General features: G+C 42.6%; 1 protein-coding gene across 1 annotated transcript in view; it reads right to left on the bottom strand.

Annotated features, from left to right (window-relative positions):
- The window catches only part of LOC110501758 (protein phosphatase 1, regulatory (inhibitor) subunit 1C), a 23,971-nt gene continuing 552 nt past the window's right edge, over positions 1-23,419 (bottom strand). The window contains exons 1-6 of the mRNA XM_021579531.3: positions 22,833-23,419; positions 18,365-18,431; positions 10,143-10,162; positions 9,710-9,776; positions 7,934-8,122; positions 1-890 (exon numbers count right to left, since the gene is read on the bottom strand). The exon at positions 22,833-23,419 is cut by the window's right edge and continues 552 nt beyond it. Coding sequence (XP_021435206.2) covers positions 829-890; positions 7,934-8,122; positions 9,710-9,776; positions 10,143-10,162; positions 18,365-18,431; positions 22,833-22,925 — 498 coding nt within the window. The 5' untranslated portion in view covers positions 22,926-23,419 and the 3' untranslated portion in view covers positions 1-828. The remainder of the gene's footprint in view (positions 891-7,933; positions 8,123-9,709; positions 9,777-10,142; positions 10,163-18,364; positions 18,432-22,832) is intronic.

Consider the following 23,419-nt stretch of genomic DNA (forward strand, 5'->3'; position numbering starts at 1 on the left):
TGTATGGGTACATATTTTTATTTTGTTTTATGAACTCTTCCCATAATTCATTTGCTGAGATAACAATTAGCCCACTAAAATAATAATGCCTGCCATTCAGAAGAGAGGGTTTGGCAATAGATGTTAAATGACGTGTCCATGAGGCTGTAGAAATGACATTTGTTTGTCATTTTTGTACAATAATGAATGATGAAAAAACATACAGGTTTCGCCAAGTGTTCATAAAATGAGTAACTTTATTAGGACTTAAGACACTCCAGAGAAGACCCTTTTTTTTTTGCAGGACGTCTTTGTTTGTACCTCAGTGTACTGTATGTAGTACACAAGCCTGCTATACTGTATGCACAAAAGCCCAGTTTCAGTATAAAATACTACAAAAATATATGTGAAATATCAGCAAGTGTTTTTACATTATGAGATGACAATCTGAGATGCAAAAAATAGAAGTAGATATTTTCTTTTATAAGAAAATTAAAACTAAAACCTGTATATTTCCAGTGAACGTTAAGTGCATATCAGTCAGTATTGCTGTTGATATTCCCCACATACTCTCTTATTACAATATATAACGATAATCCACCATACATAACCAAGACTTAAAAGAAGAGTTTGAGAAATTCATTAAAATGTCCTTTCTTGACCTCAACAATACAAGGCTGAATAAAATGGATTATAAGTTTAGAAATTATAACCTGATCAAGTTTAGATACATTTCTAACCAAGAGTTCTTAACCCAGTCATGTGTTTGAACCATCAGAAACATGGATCTGCAGTTTGTGTTCCTCTTCACTTTGGATCCTTCTGCTTGTCTTCCTCCTCCTCCCTCTCCTACTCTTTCTCTTCTTCCTCAGGGAAGGATACTTTTGATTTGCTCTTGAGCAGCTTGACCCCTGGGGATTGGACAGACAGAGTGCTGGATAGTCATGGGTAATGTGACAGACTGTGACTGCAGTCACATCAGAGAGATCAATAGGAAACCCACTCAGTGTCTTCTAACAGCTACTAGCTCTTCACTGACACACACTGTGTCATGATCTACAAGCCTAAACTACAATAATTTCTGTCTGTGTAGTCCCCTTGCTGTCAAAGGATGAAACTATATGTCCATCAGTGTTGGGACTGTAGTAAGTGTTTCAGAGGATGATGCTGTGTTGTTGTTGTGTGTAAGCATGATGCTGTTTGTGTCAGCGTAGGGGCCAACTGTCATCTGTCCTGTGACCAGACCATCTGTTAGTTAAGGTTACCAGAGTGCTCCTTGCAGCTACAATCAACAGCTCATGTTTCAAAGAGCTTTTTTCACTCTCTTGATAAACACTCAGTGATGACCACACTTATGACTCAATATTCTTTCTGACTCATATCCGCTGACTGCAATCTACATCAGTGGTGTAGTGGTTTACCCACCTTTTTTTTGTGGAAAAAAAGCATTGAAAGTATAGGGAGCGTTACATTTTTCAACGCAACTGGTGATTAGTTTACCCCCACCACTACAGCACTGATCAACATCAACCCACAAGCTGTTGTCTCAAGAAAATACAGTGCATAGTGTGTGACTCACTAGACTTGACAATGTGAATTTGTTCACCCGCACCTCCTAAACAACAGTATTGAGCTACACCTGTTACTAAGCATTCTACAAATAAAACAACATTGGCTTTTCCTGGCCTACTTGACTGGCCTGGTCTTAGATCCCTTGAGGTGACAAGGCAGCACATAGGCCCAGGTTCCAACTCCAGTTAATCACATCGTAAATTGAACTTTATTCCCTTTTTAATGGCTTTTCTCTCTATGTGTATTCTGACCTTGAACTTAAGCATGAGAATAGCATGAGATTCACCCACTATTCGTCTGAGGTGTAGCTTGAATAAATGAAGGTGGAGGTGTCTACAGCAGTGGAGGCTGGTGGGTGGAGCTATAGGAGGACGGGATCATTGTAATTTCTGGAATTTAATAAACGGGAAGGTATGACATGTTTGACTCCATTCCATTTGTCAATCGAGCCATTACAATAAGAACGTCCTCCTATAGCTCCTCCCACCAGCAAACTCTGCTCTACAGATATGACATATTCTGTCCTTGACTTAATTCTCTAATTAATTCCACCACCTTTAAGCTTGAAGAAACCATGAATATGGTCGAGCGAACCTACTGGTTCCAAGTGGAAAAAGCATCTACTTTATTTTTTCTATTGAGAACACCATTCTCCATGCACTGCTTTATTCATTATATATTTTTTAAATAATTTTAATATATATATATTATTATTATGAACAAAACAAATACCAAAACATAATTATACAAACAAATGTACATGAACCTAACAGACGGGCATTACATATCGAGATACATTTTCAATTTGCCAAAAAGTTTGATGGTACACATTGCTTTTTTGTTTTTACACTGACTGATCATTTCAAAATAATATTTCAATTCTATCTGAAACGATGTGAAGAGCAGTTTGTACTCCACCCATTTCATTTTATGGATAAAGAATATGCCATGAAAAATAAACACATGAACAATGAAAGTTAAAATCGGGGTCCATATCATTTGGTTCCAAATAAAACATATTATCAGAGTCTTTCAAATGAACATGAACTCACTCCAAAATCATCTGACATAAGAACAGTCCCAAAATAAATGGTCAAGACTCTCTGGGTCACAACCACAACATACACATTTGTTATCAACAGCTATTTTGAATCTGTGTATAATAAAGGTCTTTACAGGGTAGATTCTATGAATGAGTTTATATGATACTTCACCTTATTAGATATAAAATATTTTCCAGACAACAACCAGACTTTGTTCCAGTTCACTTGTCCTAGGACTGCATTCTAGTATCTTCTAGCAAAGGGAATAGTAACATATTGACATTGGTTTTTTTATATACACATTATTACATTTATAGTTTAATATATAAATTCCTTCTAACTGTGTCGAAGCTACAAAATCCTCAACAGTTGTACTTGGAGCACTGTTATATTCTAAACGAAGAATAGCACCTTAAGGGACAGCTCTAACAACTATTTGAAACTACTCAAGAGTGAATGTAACATTGTGTGTTCTCATGAATTCTGGATAACAAGTTTCTCTTCCCTCAATCTTTTAAGTTCAGCCATTTCTTTACCTCTCTTCGTGGCTGTTTGTCATACTTCATTCATTCTCAATATTTCCCATAAGACTTAAATAGTTGGGCTTTCCTCCAATTATATGGTCTATCTTTGGCATCCATCTTGAAATGATCATCTCCCAACAGTCTACTATTGAGTTTCCAATAACTCTGATTCGATTTATTAACTTCAGATCCATTAATATTAAAGATGAGAATATATTTTTATGATCAGTAAGAATTGATGGTTCAATTGATACCCTGACTCATTCTTGACTGTCTGGACATGTCCTTGTTACTCCAAGTGAAGTCCCTTTTATCAGGACATTTACATCTCCAAATATCGAATAATCCAAGACCAAGACATAGATTATTAATCTCAGGATTAACAATGCTGGATCTGTTAGTTTTCACTTCTCCATAAAGTCAACATATTTTTTTGTATGGCCTCAATTTTCATAGTATTTTCCCTAACCGTGTCCTCCAAGCCATATGCCCTTTCACCTATCTTTGCTGTCAAAAGCATCACAATATTGTTTTGCATCTCAAGAGGTTGCCCTCTTGCCCTCTCATCTTTTTCCCCTGGGGCTTGACTGGAGTGTCGTGGTCGTAAAGTGACAGCCTGAGCTGGGGACTGGGTGGGCGCAAGTTGTCAGCATTGTTGTCCGTGCTCACCAGATTTTCATCACCCACAGCAGTATTTCACCCCACAGTTACATTCTGAAGAGGAGTACCCAAAACCATACCATCTTTTGCAGTTAATTGTCCATCTGATGATTGATCAATTTATTTTATTTTGGTTCTGGTCGTGGAAGTTTTCATGAAGACATTCTCGTTTTTGAGCTAGCTAGCTGATCTGGCTATCTAGTGTTGTCGCTAACTTAATAGTTTGAAGTGAATAACTTGCAGAAAGTAATCAATTACTTTGGTAAACACACTAGACCATATTCATGCAGGGTTTTATGACCATAGAAATAACCACATGGTCCTATTTGGGTGAGGAAATCCAATAATTCCTTCAGCTACCAAAAATAATCGCATCTGCACTGACCACTATCTTGCGCGCCTGCACGGCTTTATAATGTTTTGATAAATGTATCATGTGAGACACTATCGGGCGCCACCGTTGGTAATACCCACATACATTTATTTTCGCATCATTCCATTCATCTTTTTTTTTTCGCTGTCACATCCTTGTAAATTGTTCCTAAGGGTCGCTAGCGTTAGTGGATCATGGCGCACGGTTCACGACAACTGGACCGTTGTCATACAGTTCCATGATAGTGAGATTTAGAGTAGATTCATAGGATTATTGTTCGACATTCCAATATTTCATGTATTGAACTTGAATATGACATCATTCAGGATTAATCAAACCTCTGTATTTTGTATTCATCAATATAAAGTATTCCGTGCATAAATGTGCATAAATAATATATAAAATCAGAGTATTTGTATTCTTCCAGTTGGTGCTGAAATGGAGACGAATATGCATAGATTGCCTTCTTCCTTTGATCCCTATAATCTGAACCTCTCTCGATGTATTTGTTCTACTGAGTCTGTCGACAAAATTCTAATTAAATGTGTAACGTATTTAAAGGGATGGCTTAAAAGAAATGTACTGAAAACTCAAGGGGAAAATGTGTTGGCAAGCAAGTGGGAGAGTTTTCAACGGTTGAATGACATTTATTCAAAAGTGCGCAAATTAGCCACACCTGCAGAGCCTGTTACGCGACTAAATAAGGTAAATCTGAATACGAAATAGCCTCCTGAGAAATTCGTAGGTAACGCGTGCCGATAGAGATTTGGTTCCAGGCTACTAGAGTACAGTGGACTTCCACATCATGCCCTACATACAGAGTGGAATTCACTAATACAACAGGCAAAATGACTAATATAAGGCCAATACTGGAAAAAGTCTGATTCATTAGGTTGCATGGTCATCACAGTAGCCCCATGCGGCTATAAAAATAAATTATGCAATTATAAGGCCAATAAATAACACAACAGCATGGCATATTTACAGTAAAGTTAGAAACGTATTATGCATAACCCATCATTAATTAGCTAAATATAAGGCTAATACTGCAGTGAATGTATTACCTGAAAGAGGTAGGCTAGGACATCTACTATATACAGTTGAAGTCGGAAGTTTACATACACCTTAGCCAAATACATTTAAACTCGGTGTAGGTCTTAGGTCAGTTAGTGCACCAGCCCCACCCCCCCCCCCCCCCCCCCAGCTTAAAAGGATAAACATCTACATTGGCCATTCTGTCAATCCAGCATGACTTCTGACGGACTCAAAACAACTGGAAACTCAGTAAGAAACAAGCTCTGACTGCGAAAATACATTTTGAATAGTCATCCAACTCGGAGTATCAAGTCGGGGACTTGGGCCTCTTTCTAGAGCTCCGACCTGAATATCACCAATGTCATCATGATTCAACCTTGTTTTTTTCTGAGTTCCCAGTTGTCTTGAAAGCACCATAAATGCAGAGAATGCCACAGCACAACAAGGTGAGGCCAAAAATGTATTGTATGCTGCTGCATAAATTATGTAAATTGCCAGGGAGATATGTATACTGTAGCTCAGAAAGTAATACTAAGTGTATGTTGTGAAGTAAGCTGTTAGTAGCCCATGTGCCTCACCCTAATAATTTGGTCCATTTTTCACTCTTAATTTTGCCTACTGTTCTGACGTGATGCTGCACATGTAGACTATATCCTGTTTTAGAGAAACTCAATTAGTATTTGGTAGCATTGCCTTATAACTTGGGTCAATCATTTCGGGTAGCCTTCCACAAGCTTCCCACAATAAGGTGGGTGAATTTTGGCTCAGGGCTTTGTGATGGCCACTCCATACCTTGACTCCATACCTTGACTTTGTTGTCCTTAAGCCATTTCACCACAACTTTGGAAGTACGCTTGGGGTCATTGTCTTGAGATGTTGCTTCAATATATCCACATAATTTCAGTACCTCATGATGCCATCTATTTTGTGTAGTGCACCAGTCCCTCCTGCAGTAAAGCACCCTCACAACATGATGCTGCTACCCCCGTGCTTCACGGTTGGGATGGTGTTCTTCGGCTTGTAAGCCTCCCCCTTTTTCCTCCTAACATAACAATGGTCATTATGGCCAAACAGTTCTATTTTTGTTTCCTCAGACCAGAGGACATTTCTCCAAAAAGTACGATCTTTGTCCCCATGTGCAGTTGCATACTGTAATCTGGCTTTTTTTATGGCGGTTTTGGAGCAGTGGCTTCTTCCTTGCTGAGCGGCCTTTCAGGTTATATCGATATAGGGCTCGTTTTACTGTGGATATAGATACTTTTGTACCTGCTCCCTCCAGCATGTTGTTCTGGGATTGATTTGCACTTTTCGCACCAAAGTACATTCATCTCTAGGAGACAGAACACATTTTCTTCCTGAGCGGTATGACGGCTGCGTGGTCCCATGGTGTTTATACTTGCATACTATTGTTTGTACAGATAAACCTTCAGGCATTTGGAAATTGCTCCCAATGATGAACCAGACTTGTGGAGGTCTACAATTGTTTTTCTGAGGTCTTGGCTGATATCTTTTGATTTTCCCATGATGCCAAGCAAAGAGCCACTGATTTGAAGGTAGGTCTTGAAATGCATCTACAGGTACACCTCCAATTGACTTAAACAATGTCAAATTGCCTATAATAAGCTTCTAAAGCCATGACATAATTTTCTGGATTTTTCCAAGCTGTTTAAAAGCACTGTCAACTTACTGTATGTAAACGTCTGGCACATATATAAGTGAAATAATCTGTCTGTAAACAATTGCTGGAAAAATTATTTGTGTCATGTACAAAGTAGATGTCCTAACCGACTTGCCAAAACTATAGTTTGTTAACAAGAAATTTGTGGAGTGGTTGAAAAACAAGTTTTAATGACTCCAACCTAAGTGTATGTAAACTTCCGACTTCTACTAGCATAAATCAAAAAATACTTTACATTTTGCAGCTCAGGAGGTTATTCTAGACAAGTCTCTTGTGTGTCTTTATCATTCTCACACAAGTCATTTGCTGATGGCCCAAGCCTATACTACGCCATCTACTGGTACAACGTCGTTATTGAATGCAGTTCTAAAAACAAGCTCTAGATGTGGTGTATTGAGAAATGTGTTTTGTGTTAATGAGTTTATATTTAAAATGGTTGCACATAGCCAATGGATTTGTATGCAGAGGTTGAGTTATTTGAATTAACAAATGACAATGGGGTTTCCATTCTTGATTTGAACTGATTGGATTATGAGATGCAAGGGGGGTTAAAGTTCAATGATGTATTGGGGAGTTGGGCTGAAGACACTATACAGAGTAGTAGACTGGAATGTGTTAAGGAGAACATTAAATAAATCTGTTCCGTTCATTATAAGCACGCTTTGGTGTCTTCAGTAAAAGAACCCAGCATCTTAGGATGCCACACTAGACTTTTATTATGAAAATGAAACCAGAAGCTGCAAAGCAACTCTAACATCTGGGCTAGAGTTGCTTGATTGACTAGCTAACTTCAACTAGCTACTGTTTGTCTACTGCCAAAAGTTTGTACATATACAAAAAGATCTGTAACTGAGTAAATGGTGACGTAAAGTAAGATTGGGAATGTTCATTCAGAGTCGTAACATAGGGTTTGTACGTACTAATTTAACATGTACGTTATGTTTCAAGCATGGCTTTTCTTACGATCCTAACAATTTACCTATGGATTTTTGTGCGATCAAAACGATACGTACGTTCAACCTTTTGGCAGCTATGTCACTCCATATGTGTGGAGTTGTGATGGCCTTACCTGGAGTAAAGGGAGGCTGGTATTGATAGGGGGTGTCTTTGCGCCTTGGTGTGTCTGCCAGTCGTGGCAGATCCCCTGATAGCTCATCTGCTAGGGCCAGTGTATCTGTGTGGGACTGGGGCAGTCTGGTAGGAGGCAGGCTGTCTCTGTCCTCACTGTGGCCTCTACAGCAGTCTGTGGGCTCTCTGCCTGTGGAGGACACACACAGTACATTATAGAGGTCCACAGTATGGCAAAGTGGGTGGGGTTATATCCTACCTGTTTGGCCCTGTCCGGGGGTATCATCGGATGGGGCCACAGTGTCTCCTGACCCCTCCTGTCTCAGCCTCCAGTATTTATGCTGCAGTAGTTTATGTGTCGGGGGGCTAGGGTCAGTCTGTTATATCTGGAGTACTTCTTCTGTCTTATCCGGTGTCCTGTGTGAATTTAAGTATGCTCTCTAATTCTCTCTTTATTTATTTCTCTCTCTCGGAGGACCAGAGCCCTAGGACCATTCTTCAGGACTACCTGGCATGATGACTCCTTGCAGTCCCCAGTCCTCCTGGCCGTGCTGCTGCTCCAGTTTCAACTGTTCCTCCTGCGGCTATGGAACCCTGACCTGTTCACCGGACGTGCTACCTTGTCCCAGACCTGCTGTTTTCAACTCTTTAGAGACAGCAGGAGCGGTAGAGATACTCTTAATGATCGGCTATGAAAAGCCAACTGACATTTACTCCTGAGGTGCTGACCTGTTGCACCCTCGACAACTACTGTGATTATTATTATTTGACCATGCTGGTAATTTATGAACATCTTGGCCATGTTCTGTTATAATCTCCACCCGGCACAGCCAGAAGAGGACTGGCCACCCCTCATAGCCTGGTTCCTGTCTAGGTTTCTTCCTAGGGAATTTTTCCTAGCCACCGTGCTTCTACACCTGCATTGTTTGCTGTTTGGGGTTTTAGGCTGGGTTTCTGTACAGTACTTTGAGATATCAGCTGATGTAAGACAGGCTATATAAATAAATTTGATTTGATTTGTCCAATGATCACAATTATAATGGTGTGCTTAATTTGTACGGAAATTGGTCTCCTACTCTTAACCTTTGCTCTCCCGACTGAGAAATGTGTGTTTTCTATTTCCTTTCAGATTTCTTCTGGGAACACAGAATGTTGTTTTTGTGTTTCCGTAATTGCATGAATTACCAGTATAATCTGTAGCCCTATGCCTTCCAGCCATGTACAAACCTGGGCCGATTATTTTACTGGACCATATTCAGCATGCTACTCTCGGTCAACTGAATTCAAGGCCATCCAACCTGGGGTGTTTGGCCATGTTGGATATTTTCTAATCTACACACTAATTAACAAGCCAGGTTTGTGAAGAAAATATTTGTTGTGGTATAAAATTGGACCATAAATAGGCTGCTGTGCTGAAATGAATTTTGATCCTCTGTACATATTGTCTGAATAACAACTATCTATTTGAGAGACATGCAGTAGGATGGTGTAGCTCTCTCTTTGCCCTGTCTATCACTGCAGCTAAAGTAGGATTGCGTAGCTTCCCTGGTCAGTCAATCAATATCTAATGTAGATTTACAGTGCTACCTCCTGTCTAAGTCAGCACCTGACTAGCTCTGTCACACATTTCAGTGGTCTCTGTGGCGGTATAATGCTGACTACAGACGTTTCATCAGTGTTTCCTACACTCACCAGAATAAAAGGGAGAGTATGAACTAATGGCACTTCCATCTCATCATGTTATGGCAGTTTGTGTGAACAAGGTTCTGTACTGTACCTTTCATGGTGGGTGGAGAGTAGACACTGTGTTTCCTCTGAGCAGGAGACGACTCTGCACTCTGGACCTGGTGGTGTAGAGGGATGGAGGCAGGAGGTGTAGAGGGATGGAGGGAGGAGGTGTAGAGGGATGGAGGGAGGAGGTGTCGAGGAGGAATGGTGCGGGTGGAAAAGAACAGCATGTGAACCAACAAGGCAGAGCCAGAGATCCCATTTCACTGATGCTATTTCAGGAATCAATGACAACTGCATCAGAAATGCCTCTTGAACCATAGACAACAGCTAGAGATGAGGTTTTTGCAATCTGGCTATTCTGTCCATATCCAAACATGCAACATTTAAATAAAAGTTGATTTTATGGGAAATTTTATTTGTGACATCACATGATTTTGAAACAGAGCAGTCGGGTATGGGTGACAGTGTGTGTAACCTACCTCTCCTTGATGCTTGTCATCTGTGGGAGAGAAAAGCAGACAGTTAGTGATGTGCAGCCTATCTGTGTGTTGAGGCTCTGCACCCACCCACACACACACCCACCCACACCCACACCCACACAGAGAGAGACAGCGTGTGACATGTGACTTGGTTTATTATAGACTAAGACCCTGGGAGAGAGATGGAGAGCGATAAGATGGTCACCATGAGGCTGAGAGTTTATGGTTCAGTGTCCAGATCACTGCTGACCTCAGGCTCTAATGGCTGACTGGTGACTATTCCACTCCACCTCCATTTACATTTCTCTGAATTGAAATTGAGATCTCCATCAAGCAGAGGGTGATTCATAGGGTGTCATTGAGACAGTTCTGATGATGGGTTTTATCACCATGAACATGACAGCTGGAGCTTAAGATCAATAACTAGCTAACCATTTTGTTGAATGAACAGCACTGGGCCATTGATAAAACCTTCTAGCCTTTGTTTGATGAGGAGAACACAAGGACAGGACAAACATGTGAAACACACATGAGCACATTTATAAATGAATTGGACTGCATCACAGACACGCCTATGTTGTATTCTGAAGGTCAACACAGTACAAGAGTATATAAACGGAAGAACAACATGTGAAACACATTAACATGACTCATTTGTTGAATGCATGGCAAGGGGCAACACACAAGCCCTGTATTGTACAGTATGTTGTCCTCTGAGGCCAGCTCCATGGTTTTCACATATTATATATCTGTTTGGGAGTGTTCAATTAAAGCCATAGGGCACTGCTTCTCAAATATTTTGATAACACATCTGGTTTTCAAGGATACAATTCTGATTCAGGACAAACAATGATCCAGAGACACAACACTACAGTAAGGTTCAGTATTAACCTTCCGAAGTGGTCTCTCTTCAAGAGACACAGTTCAGATGACATTCACAGGGAAATATTAGCAAGACAAAGAGCTGCTTGTAGCTGAAATAATGGCTGTGAATAGTGAAAAGGGTCCCACGCACACTACAGTATGCAGCTCACATACACAGACAGAGTTGAGCAAAACAAGTTTCACCCGACACAAGCAGACAAACTACAGACAGGCTACATTACAGTACACCACCCAGTACCATTCACAACACACAGGCAGGGTAATGTAAATGTAAAAGGCCATATAGCATAAACAGTTGATCAACTAAACAAAGAGCTTGACGAGACAACTAGGCTGGAGAAAACTGTCCATAAAGCCATTGACTACACCCATGGAGACGCAGGTGGAAAGAGGGATGGAGGGAGGGATAGAACCAGGCTCATGAAGGGAACAGAACTGTCCCATCGGCAGCAGTTCAAATCAAATCAAATTGTATTATTCACATGCGCCGAATACAACAGGTGAATGCTTACAGTGAAATGCTTACTTACAGCAGCAGTAAAATAACAAGAGCGAGACTATATACAGGGGGTACCGGTACAGAGTCAATGTGTGTTGGCACTGGTTAGTTGAGGTAATATGTACATGTAGGTAGAGTTATTAAAGTGACTATGCATAGATGATAACAACCGAGAGTAGCAGAGGTTTAAAAGGGGGGGCAATGCAAATAGTCTGGGTAGCCATTTGATTAGATGTCCAGGAGTCTTATGGCTTGGGGGTAGAAGCTGTTTAGAAGCCGCTTGGACCTAGACTTGGTGCTCCGGTACTGCTTGCCATGTGGTAGCAGAGAGAACAGTCTATGACTAGGGTGGCTGGAGTCTTTGACCATTTTTAGGGCTTTCCTCTGACACTGCCTGGTATAAAGGTCCTGGATGGCAGGAAGCTTGGCCTCAGTGATGTACTGGGCTGTTCGCACTACTCTCTGTAGTGCCTTGCGGTCGGAAACCGAGCAGTTGCCATACCAGGCAGTGATGCAACCATCATGCTCTCGATGGTGCATCTGTAGAACCTTTTGAGGATCTGGGGACCATGCCGAGTCTTTTCAGTCTCCTGAGGGGGAATAGGTTTGTCGTGCCCTCTTCACGACTGTCTTGGTGTGCTTGGACCATGTTAGTTTGTTAGTGATGTGGACACCAAGGAACTTGAAGCTCTCAACCTGCTCCACTGCAGCCCTGTTGATGAGAATGGGGGCGTGCTCTGTCCTCTTTTTCCTGCAGTCCACAATCATCTCCAGTTACCTAAGTTTGCCATAAACACAGACCTGGAACTGAGGAGGAAGAAATCCATGGATAAAAGACAACCTGGGTCTATGATGCAACACACACACACATACCAATGCCATTCTGACAATGTAACAACTCTAAACTGGCTCCTGGATGCAGGGCTATTTCATTGCCACCCAGTAGATTTGTGTTAGATGGTTTGTCCCTGAGACAGGTTTGGCCCAAATGGCACTCTATTTCCTATGAAATGCACTACCTTTTACCAGAGCCAATAGGGTCAAAGGTAGTGCACTATATAGGCCCCTCAAACTCAACTCTGGACCTCGAAGTCAGTTCCACTGCTATTTTAAATTGTTCTCCTCTAATCAGGGATTTAGATGGGACACAAGGTGGGTGCAATAAATGATCACTTAGAACAAAAAAACATCATGTGCCGGACCTTGAAGGGTAAGAGTTTAATATTCCTGATGTAGGGAATAGGGTTCCATTTGAGAAGCAGACAAGAACACCCCCTATTCTGCCTGGACCTCTCTATGAGAAACATACGGGCCAGCACACCATCCATCAACTAACAGTATAGATAGTATAGATAGATACAACCTGTTTGTATACTGTACAGGCACACACAGCTTTCTATCAGCTTTGAAGTGTAAAACATACACAAGTGTTTTATTACAGACAGCTCCTGTACTCACATCTCTAGTTTGGTCCTTATGGCCTCTTCTAACTGTCTCACTGTCATCCACAGCTGTGCCTGGGGGCTTTTGGCATAGGTCCTCCCTGTCTTACTCTATGGTGACCTTTCCAAAAGTAGTGGGGAGGACCAGAGTGTGGACAAGGCAGCTTGTTTTGCTGTGACTGTGCTGCAGTGTATGAGTTGTGACTATGGCTAAGCAGCAGGCTGTGCTGCAGTCTGAGCTGTAAGCTGTGGCTGTGTCACAGGGAAGGTATTTGTACTGATGTCACATTGTGACCCTCTCACACAATGTTCTGGATCTCTCACCCCAGGTTAGATTCCAATCTCACTGTTTCAGGATGACGCAACACAGACAGAACATTCACCTTGCTGTGCACAGCCTTGTCTTTCTTTTACTCTCTTCTGGTTACTCCCATCACCCACCATCCATCCTATCACCCTCCATGCATCCTTCTGTCAACCCCATTCATCCTTCTATAAACCTCCATCCACCCTTCTTTCATCCTCCTATCACTCCCCATACATCCTTCTATCAACCTCCCTCCATCCTTCTATCACCCTCCATCCATCCTTCTATCAACCTCCATCCATCCTTCTATCAACCTCCATCCATCCTTCTATCGACCTCCATTCCATCCCTCTATCACCCTCCATCCCTCCTTATATCACCCTCCAATCAACCTCCATTCCATCCTTCTAACACCCTCCATCCATCCTTCTATTACCCTCCATCCATCCTTCTATCAACCTCCATCCATCCTTCTATCATTCACCATCCATCCTTCTATCAACCTCCATCCATCCTCCTACCAACCTCCATCATTCATTCTATCACCCTCCATCCATCCTATCACCCTCCAACCATCCTATTAACCTTAATTCCATGCTTCTAACAACCTCCATTCATCCTTCTATCACCATCCATCCTTCCTATCAATCTCCATCCATCCTATCACCCTCCATCCATCCTATCACCATCCACCCATCCTTCTATCAGCCTCAATCGATCCTTCTATCAACCTCCATCCATCCTTCTATCACCCTACATCCATCCTTCTATCACCCTCCATCAATCCTATCACCCTCCACCCATCCTATCACCCTCCACCCATCGTCCTATCAGCCTCAATCGATCCTTCTATCAACCTCCATCCATCCTTCTATCACCCTACATCCATCTTTTTATCACCCTCCATCAATCCTCCTATCACCCTCCATCCATCCTTCTATCACCCTCCAATCAACCTCCATCCATCGTTCTATCAACCTCCATTCCATCCTTCTATCACCCTCCATCCAGCCTTCGATCACCCTCCAATCAACCTCCATTCCATCCTCCTATCAACCCCCATCCATCCTTCTATCACCCTCCATCCATCCTTCTATTAACCTTAATTATATCCTTCTATCACTCTCCATCCATCCTATCACCCCCCATCCATCCTTCTATCAACCTCCATCCATCCTTCTATCACCCTCCATCCATCCTATCACCCTCCATCCATCCTTCTATTAACCTTAATCCATCCATCCTATCAACCTCCATCCATCCATCATTCTATTAACCTTAATCCATCCTTCTAACAACCTCCATCCCTCCTTCTATCACCCTCCATTCATCCTTCTATCACCCTCCAATCAACCTCCATTAAATCCTTCTATCATCCTCCATCCAGCCTTCTATCACCCTCCATCCATCCTATCACCCTCCATCCATCCTATCACCCTCCACCCATCCTTCAATCAATCTCCATCCATCCTTCAATCAATCTCCATCCATCCTTCTATCACCCTCCATCCATCATTCTATCACCCTCCATCCATCCTATCACCCTCCACCCATCCTTCTATCACCCTCCATCAATTGTTCTATCACCATCCATCCATCCTTCTATTACCCTCCATCCATCCTTCGATCAACCTCCATCCATCCTTCTATCACCCTCCAATCAACATCCATCCATCGTTCTATCAACCTCCATTCCATCCTTCTATCAACCTCCATTCCATCCTTCTATCAACCATCCATCCTTCTATCACCCTCCAATCAACCTCCATCCATTGTTCTATCAACCTCCATTCCATCCTTCTATCACCCTCCATCCAGCCTTCAATCACCCTCCAATCAACCTCCATTCCATCCTCCAAACAACCCCAATCCATCCTTCTATCACCCTCCATCCATCCTATCACCCTCCATCCATCCTTCTATTAACCTTAATTATATCCTTCTATCACTCTCCATCCATCATATCACCATCCATCCATCCTTCTATCAATCTCCATCCATCCTTCTATCACCCTCCATCCATCATTCTATCAGCCTCCATCCATCCTTCTATCAGCCTCCATCCATCCTATCACCATCCACCCATCCTTCTATCAGCCTCAATCGATCCTTCTATCAACCTCCATCCATCCTTCTATCACCCTACATCCATCCTTCTATCACCCTCCATCAATCCTTCTATCACCATCCATCCATCCTTCTATTACCCTCCATCCATCCTTCGATCAACCTCCATCCATCCTTCTATCACCCTCCAATCAACATCCATCCATCGTTCTATCAACCTCCATTCCATCCTTCTATCAACCTCCATCCATCCTTCTATCACCCTCCAATCAACCTCCATCCATTGTTCTATCAACCTCCATTCCATCCTTCTATCACCCTCCATCCAGCCTTCGATCACCCTCCAATCAACCTCCATTCCATCCTCCTATCAACCCCAATCCATCATTCTATCACCCATCATCCATCCTATCACCCTCCATCCATCCTTCTATTAACCTTAATTATATCCTTCTATCACTCCCCATCCATCCTATCACCCCCCTTCCATGCTTCTATCAACCTCCATCCATCCTATCACCCTCCATCCATCCTTCTATTAACCTTAATCCATCCTATCACCCTCCATCCATCCTTCTATTAACCTTAATCCATCCTATCACCATCCATCCTATCACCCTCCATCCATCCATCCTTCTATTAACCTTAATCCATCCTTCTATCAACCTCCATCCATCCTTCTATCACCCTCCAATCAACCTCCATTCATCCTTCTATCACCATCCATCCATCCTATCAATCTCCATCCATCCTTCTATCACCCTCCATCCATCCATCCTATCAATCTCCATCCATCCTTCTATCACCCTCCATCCATCCTTCTATCAGCCTCCATCCATCCTTCTATCACCCTCAACCCATCCTATCACCCTCCACCCATCCTTCTATCAGCCTCAATCGATCCTTCTATCAACCTCCATCCATCCTTCTATCACCCTACATCCATCTTTCTATCACCCTCCATCAATCCTCCAATCAACCTCCATCCATCGTTCTATCAACCTCCATTCCATCCTTCTATCACCCTCCATCCAGCCTTCGATCACCCTCCAATCAACCTCCATTCCATCCTCCTATCAACCCCCATCCATCCTTCTATTACCCTCCATCCATCCTTCTATTAACCTTAATTATATCATTCTATCACTCTCCATCCATTCTATCACTCTCCATCCATCCTATCACCCCCATCCATCCTTCTATCAACCTCCATCCATCCTTCTATCAACCTCCATCCATCCTTCTATCACCCTCCATCCATCCTATCACCCCATCCATCCTTTTATCAACCTCCATCCATCCTTCTATCAGCCTCCATCCATCCTATCACCCTCCACCCATCCTATCACCCTCCACCCATCCTTCTATCACCCTCCATCAATCCTTCTATCACCATCCATCCATCCTTCTATTACCCTCCATCCATCCTTCTATTAACCTTAATCCATCCTATCACCCTCCATCCATCCTTCTATTAACCTTAATCCATCCTATCACCATCCATCCATCCTATCACCTTCCATCCATCCATCCTTTTATTAACCTTAATCCATCCTTCTATCAACCTCCATCCATCCTTCTATCACCCTCCAATCAACCTCCATTAAATCCTTCTATCATCCTCCATCCAGCCTTCTATCACCCTCCATCCATCCTATCACCCTCCATCCATCCTATCACCCTCCATCCATCCTATCACCCTCCATCCATCCTATCACCCTCCACCCATCCTTCTATCAGCCTCAATCGATCCTTCTATCAACCTCCATTCCATCCTTCTATCACCCTCCATCCAGCCTTTGATCACCCTCCAATCAACCTCCATTCCATCCTCCTATCAACCCCCATCCATCCTTCTATCACCCTCCATCCATCCTTCTATTAACCTTAATTATATCATTCTATCACTCTCCATCCATCCTATCACCCCCCATCCATCCTTCTATCAACCTCCATCCATCCTATCAACCTCCATCCATCCTATCACCCTCCATCCATCCTATCACCCTCCATCCATCCTATCACCCTCCATCCATCCTTCTATTAACCTCCATCCATCCTTCTATTAACCTCCATCCATCCTTCTATCAACCTCCATCCATCCTTCTATCACCCTCTATCCATCCTTCTATCAACCTCCATCCATTCTTCTATCAACCTCCAGCCATTCTATCACCCTCCATCCATCCTATCACCCTCCATCCATCATTCTATTAACCTTAATCCATCCTTCTATCAGCATCAATCCATCCTTCTATCATCCTTAATTCCATCCTTCTATCAACCTCCATCCTTCTATCAACCTCCATCATCCTTGTATCACCCTCCATCCATCCTTCTATCACCTTCCATCCATCCTTCTATCACCCTCCATCCATCCTTTTTTTAGTCTCAATCCATTCTTCTATCACCCTCCATCCATCCTATCACCCTTCGTCCATCCTATCAATCTCCATCTATCCTTTTATCACCCTCCATCCATCCTTCTCCCCCCAGACCTCTTATAGTAACACTCAATTTTGTGTACCCCATAAGAATAGTCTCAAGCCCTCATTCAACCCAAATTAACAAAACTCCTTCATATCCCACAGCTCTTCATTAAATATCAACAGATGGTTCTGAAAGAAAACACTTTATTGACATAATGAGATCGAGCCAAAGTCTTAATTCTTCTCTTTAGCAGTAAAACTTGAGTAAATTGGGATACATACATGAACAAAACCCCTCTAAACACAAATACGCCTCTACTTAAGCATAACATGCTCAATGCCAGTAGACTAGAGTATAACAAACAAAACAAACATTGTCACATGAAGACACACATAACTTCCATGACAGTTTGTGAGTCATGCAGAGTGAAGCTTGGCAAATGGCTTCAACATTCCATTGCGACACAGGAAATAAAATAAATTCCAATTCCATTGCTTTTCAGTGAGGAAAATTACAATTGGAATTTCAGTTTATTTCCGGAATTGAATGAATTGACCCCAACCCTGTTCTTCACTCAGTAGCAGTGTCTTACCTGCTGCAGTTAGGTCTGGTGGAAGATAGATGACATGGGTAGCTGGTGTAGGTCTCCTCTTACGGATCTGTTAGGTGGAGACAGGACATGGCGGGATAGGACAGGACGGGACAGTACAGGAAAGAGAGGTGTTCAAGTGTGGCACTGAAGATAACTGGAGACAGACAATAAGCACCAGTAACCCAGTAGCATATGATACAGACTTGCTGTGTGTGCATGTTTTACAAAGTGGTAGAGTTTAGTGTCAATACAATCAATGACCTACAGTACCAGTCAAAAGTTTGTATACACCCTACTCATTCAAGGGTTTTTGTAGAATAATAGTGAAGACATCAAACTATGAAATAACACATATGGAATCATGTAGTTACAGAATTTTTTTTAAACAAATCAAAATATATTTGAGATTTTTCAAAGTAGCCACCCTTTGCCTTGATGACAACTTTGCACACTATTGGCAATCTTTCAATCAGCTTCATGAGGTAGTCGCTTGGAATGCATTTCAATTAACAAGTATGCTTTGTAAAAAGTTAATTTGTGGAATTTCTTCTTAATGCGTTTGAGCCAAGCCAGCCTCCATGGTCAAATTGCTGCAAAGAAACCACTACTAAAAGACACCAATAAGAAGAAGAGACTTGCTTGGGCCAAGAAACATGAGCAATGGACATTAGACTGGTGGAAATCTGTCCTTTGGTCTGATTAATCCAAATGTGAGATTTTTGGATCCAACCACCGTGTCTTTGTGAGATGCAGAGTAGGTGAACGGATGATCTCTGCATGTGTGGTTCACATCGTGAAGCATGGAGGAGCAGGTGTGATGGTGTGGGGGTGCTTTGTTGGTGACACTGTCAGCTATTTATTTTGAATTCAAGGTACACTTAACCAGCATGGCTACCACAGCATTCTGCAGCGATACGCTATCCCATCTGGTTTGCGCTTAGTGGGACTATCGTTTGTTTTTCAACAGGACAATGACCCAACACACCTCCAGGCTGTGTAAGGGCTATTTGACCTAGAAGGAGAGTGATGGAGTGCTGCATCAGATGACCTGGCCTCCACAATCACCCGACTTCAACCCAATTGAGATGGTTTGGGATGTGTTGGACCTCAGAGTGTAGGAAAAGCAGCCAACAAGTGCTCAGCATATGTGGGAACTCATTCAAGACTGTTGGAAAAGGTTTCCAGGTGAAGCTGGTTGAGAGAATGCCAAGAGTGTGGAAAGCTGTCATCAAGGCAAAGGGTGGCTACTTTTTTATTTATTTAATTTTTATTTGACCTTTATTTAACCAGGTAGGCTAGTTGAGAACAAGTTCTCATTTGCAACTGCGACCTGGCCAAGATAAAGCATAGCGATTCGACACATACAACAACACAGAGTTACACATGAAATAAACAAAACATAGTCAATTATACAGTAGAACAAAATAAAACAAAAAGTCTATATACAGTGAGTGCAAATGAGGTAAGATAAGGGAGTTAAGGCAATAAATAGGCCATGGTGGCGAAGTAATTACAATATAGCAATTAAACACTGGAATGGTAGACGTGCAGAAGATGAATGTGCAAGTTGAGATACTGGGGTGCAAAGGAGCAAGATAAATAAATAAATACTGTATGGGGATGAGGTAGGTAGATACAGTGCCTTGCGAAAGTATTCGGCCCCCTTGAACTTTGCGACCTTTTGCCACATTTCAGGCTTCAAACATAAAGATATAAAACTGTATTTTTTTGTGAAGAATCAACAACAAGTGGGACACAATCATGAAGTGGAACGACATTTATTGGATATTTCAAACTTTTTAAACAAATCAAAAACTGAAAAATTGGGCGTGCAAAATTATTCAGCCCCCTTAAGTTAATACTTTGTAGCGCCACCTTTTGCTGCGATTACAGCTGTAAGTCGCTTGGGGTATGTCTCTATCAGTTTTGCACATCGAGAGACTGACATTTTTTCCCATTCCTCCTTGCAAAACAGCTCGAGCTCAGTGAGCTTGGATGGAGAGCATTTGTGAACAGCAGTTTTCAGTTCTTTCCACAGATTCTCGATTGGATTCAGGTCTGGACTTTGACTTGGCCATTCTAACACCTGGATATGTTTATTTTTGAACCATTCCATTGTAGATTTTGCTTTATGTTTTGGATCATTGTCTTGTTGGAAGACAAATCTCCGTCCCAGTCTCAGGTCTTTTGCAGACTCCATCAGGTTTTCTTCCAGAATGGTCCTGTATTTGGCTCCATCCATCTTCCCATCAATTTTAACCATCTTCCCTGTCCCCGCTGAAGAAAAGCAGGCCCAAACCATGATGCTGCCACCACCATGTTTGACAGTGGGGATGGTGTGTTCAGGGTGATGAGCTGTGTTGCTTTTACGCCAAACATAACGTTTTGCATTGTTGCCAAAAGGTTCAATTTTGGTTTCATCTGACCAGAGCACCTTCTTCCACATGTTTGGTGTGCCTCCCAGGTGTCTTGTCGCAAACTTTAAACCACACTTTTTATGGATATCTTTAAGAAATGGCTTTCTTCTTGCCACTCTTCCATAAAGGCCAGATTTGTGCAATATACGACTGATTGTTGTCCTATGGACAGAGTCTCCCACCTCAGCTGTAGATCTCTGCAGTTCATCCAGAGTGATCATGGGCCTCTTGGCTGCATCTCTGATCAGCCTTCTCCTTGTATGAGCTGAAAGTTTAGAGGGACGGCCAGGTCTTGGTAGATTTGCAGTGGTCTGATACTCCTTCCATTTCAATATTATCGCTTGCACAGTGCTCCTTGGGATGATTAAAGCTTGGGAAATATTTTTGTATCCAAATCACGCTTTAAACTTCTTCACAACAGTATCTCGGACCTGCCTGGTGTGTTCCTTGTTCTTCATGATGCTCTCTGCGCTTTTAACGGACCTCTGAGACTATCACAGTGCAGGTGCATTTATACGGAGACTTGATTACACACAGGTGGATTGTATTTATCATCATTAGTCATTTAGGTCAACATTGGATCATTCAGAGATCCTCACTGAACTTCTGGAGAGAGTTTGCTGCACTGAAAGTAAAGGGGCTGAATAATTTTGCACGTCCAATTTTTCAGTTTTTGATTTGTTAAAAAAGTTTGAAATATCCAATAAATGTCGTTCCACTTCATGATTGTGTCCCACCTGTTGTTGATTCTTCACAAAAAAATACAGTTTTATATCTTTATGTTTGAAGCCTGAAATGTGGCAAAAGGTCGCAAAGTTCAAGGGGGCCGAATACTTTCGCAAGGCACTGTAGATGGGCTGTTTACAGATGGGCTATGTACAGGTGCAGTGATCTGCTCTGACAGCTGGTGCTTAAAGCTAGTGAGGGAGATATGAGTCTCCAAATTCAGAGATTTTTGCAGTTCGTTCCAGTCATTGGCAGCAGAGAACTGGAAGGAAAGACGACCAAAGGAGGAATTGGCTTTGGGGGTGACCAGTGAGATATACCTGCTGGAGTGCGTGCTACGAGTGGGTGCTGCTATGGTGACCAGTGAGCTGAGATAAGGCGGGGCTTTACCTAGCAGAGACTTGTAGATAACCTGTAGCCAGTGGGTTTGGCGACGAGTATGAAGCGAGGGCCAACCAACGAGAGCATACAGGTCACAATGGTGGGCAGTGTATGGGGCTTTGGTGACAAAACAGATGGCACTGTGATAGACTGCATCCAGTTTGTTGAGTAGAGTGTTGGAGGCTATTTTATAGATGACATCACCGAAGTCTAGGATCGGTAGGATGGTCAGTTTTACGAGGGTATGTTTGGCAGCATGAGTGAAGGATGCTTTGTTGCAATATAGGAAGCCAATTCCAGATTTAATTTGGATTGGATATGCTTAATGTGAGTCTGGAAGGAAAGTTTACAGTCTAAACAGAAACCTAGGTATTTGTAGTTGTCCACGTATTCTAAGTCAGAGCCGTCCATAGTAGTGATGCTGGACGGGCGAGCAGGTGCGGGCAGTGATCGGTTGAATAGCATGCATTTAGTTTAACTTGCGTTTAAGAGCAGTTGGAGGCCACGGAAGGAGAGTTGTAGGGGTGGGTGTGGAGGTGGTGGGGAGCGGGAGAGGTTGGCCAAAAATGGGGATGAAGCGATCTTTCTAAAATCACAATAGTGACAAATAAGGATACAATCAAATAGTAAAAAAAAAAAATCCCAATCAATATTCACTCAAAGCACTGACAAGTTGTAATAAGATTTAGGCAACTAAGATTGTGACAAATAAATGCAGAAAGTGGTGGGGGCAGGGGGAAATCCATGTCATAAAACATATTTTCCTACCAGGCATAATATGATCAAAGTAAAGCTTATTCTGCCAGTCAGTCTCAAGAGGAGCTAGCTCTTCACAGCCCCCACTCATTCAACAAGCCCACCATCCCATTAACCTCACATTACCATGTCATAATGGTAAAAACATTTATTACCATATCGTGTCGAAACTGAATGTTCTTACTCACATGCTCTGATGCCTGAGGGTCCAGCTGACTCTGAAACACAGGCACAGAAAACTGGATCTTCTTAGGACTGTTGGACTCCATGCTGGACTCCATGTTTGTGGAAAGAGAGCGTAGGAAAGAAAGTAAGAGAAAGAGACGAAGAGAGGGGACTGCGTTGGGAGCAGCTGCACACAGCAGCAGCCTCTCTTCTCTTCTGTTCCTTTCCCTTCCTTATGAGCCCTGGGATAGCTTTACTGGACAGCCCAGCCTGCCTCCCCCTGCCCCCGTCCGAGAGAGAGAGAGAGAGAGAGAAAAGGAGAGGGAGGGAGGGAGAAAAGGAGGGAGAGAGGGAAGGAGGGAGAGAAAGAGAAAAGGAGCAAGAGAGGGAGGGAGAAAAGGAGAGAGAGAGAGGGAGAGGGAGGGAGAAAAGGAGGGAGGGAGGGAGAAAATGAGGGAGGGAGGGAGAAAAGGAAAAAAGGAGAGGGAGGGAGGGAGGGAGGGAGGGAGAGAAAGAGAAAAGGAGCAAGAGAGAGGGAGGGAGAAAAGGAGAGAGAGAGAGAGAGAGAGAGAGAGAGAGAGAAAAGGAGAGGGAGGGAGGGAGGGAGAAA

The sequence above is a fragment of the Oncorhynchus mykiss genome, chromosome 22 (assembly GCF_057628025.1).
Source record: "Oncorhynchus mykiss isolate SJ-2025 chromosome 22, ASM5762802v1, whole genome shotgun sequence".
Taxonomy (NCBI): domain Eukaryota; kingdom Metazoa; phylum Chordata; class Actinopteri; order Salmoniformes; family Salmonidae; genus Oncorhynchus; species Oncorhynchus mykiss.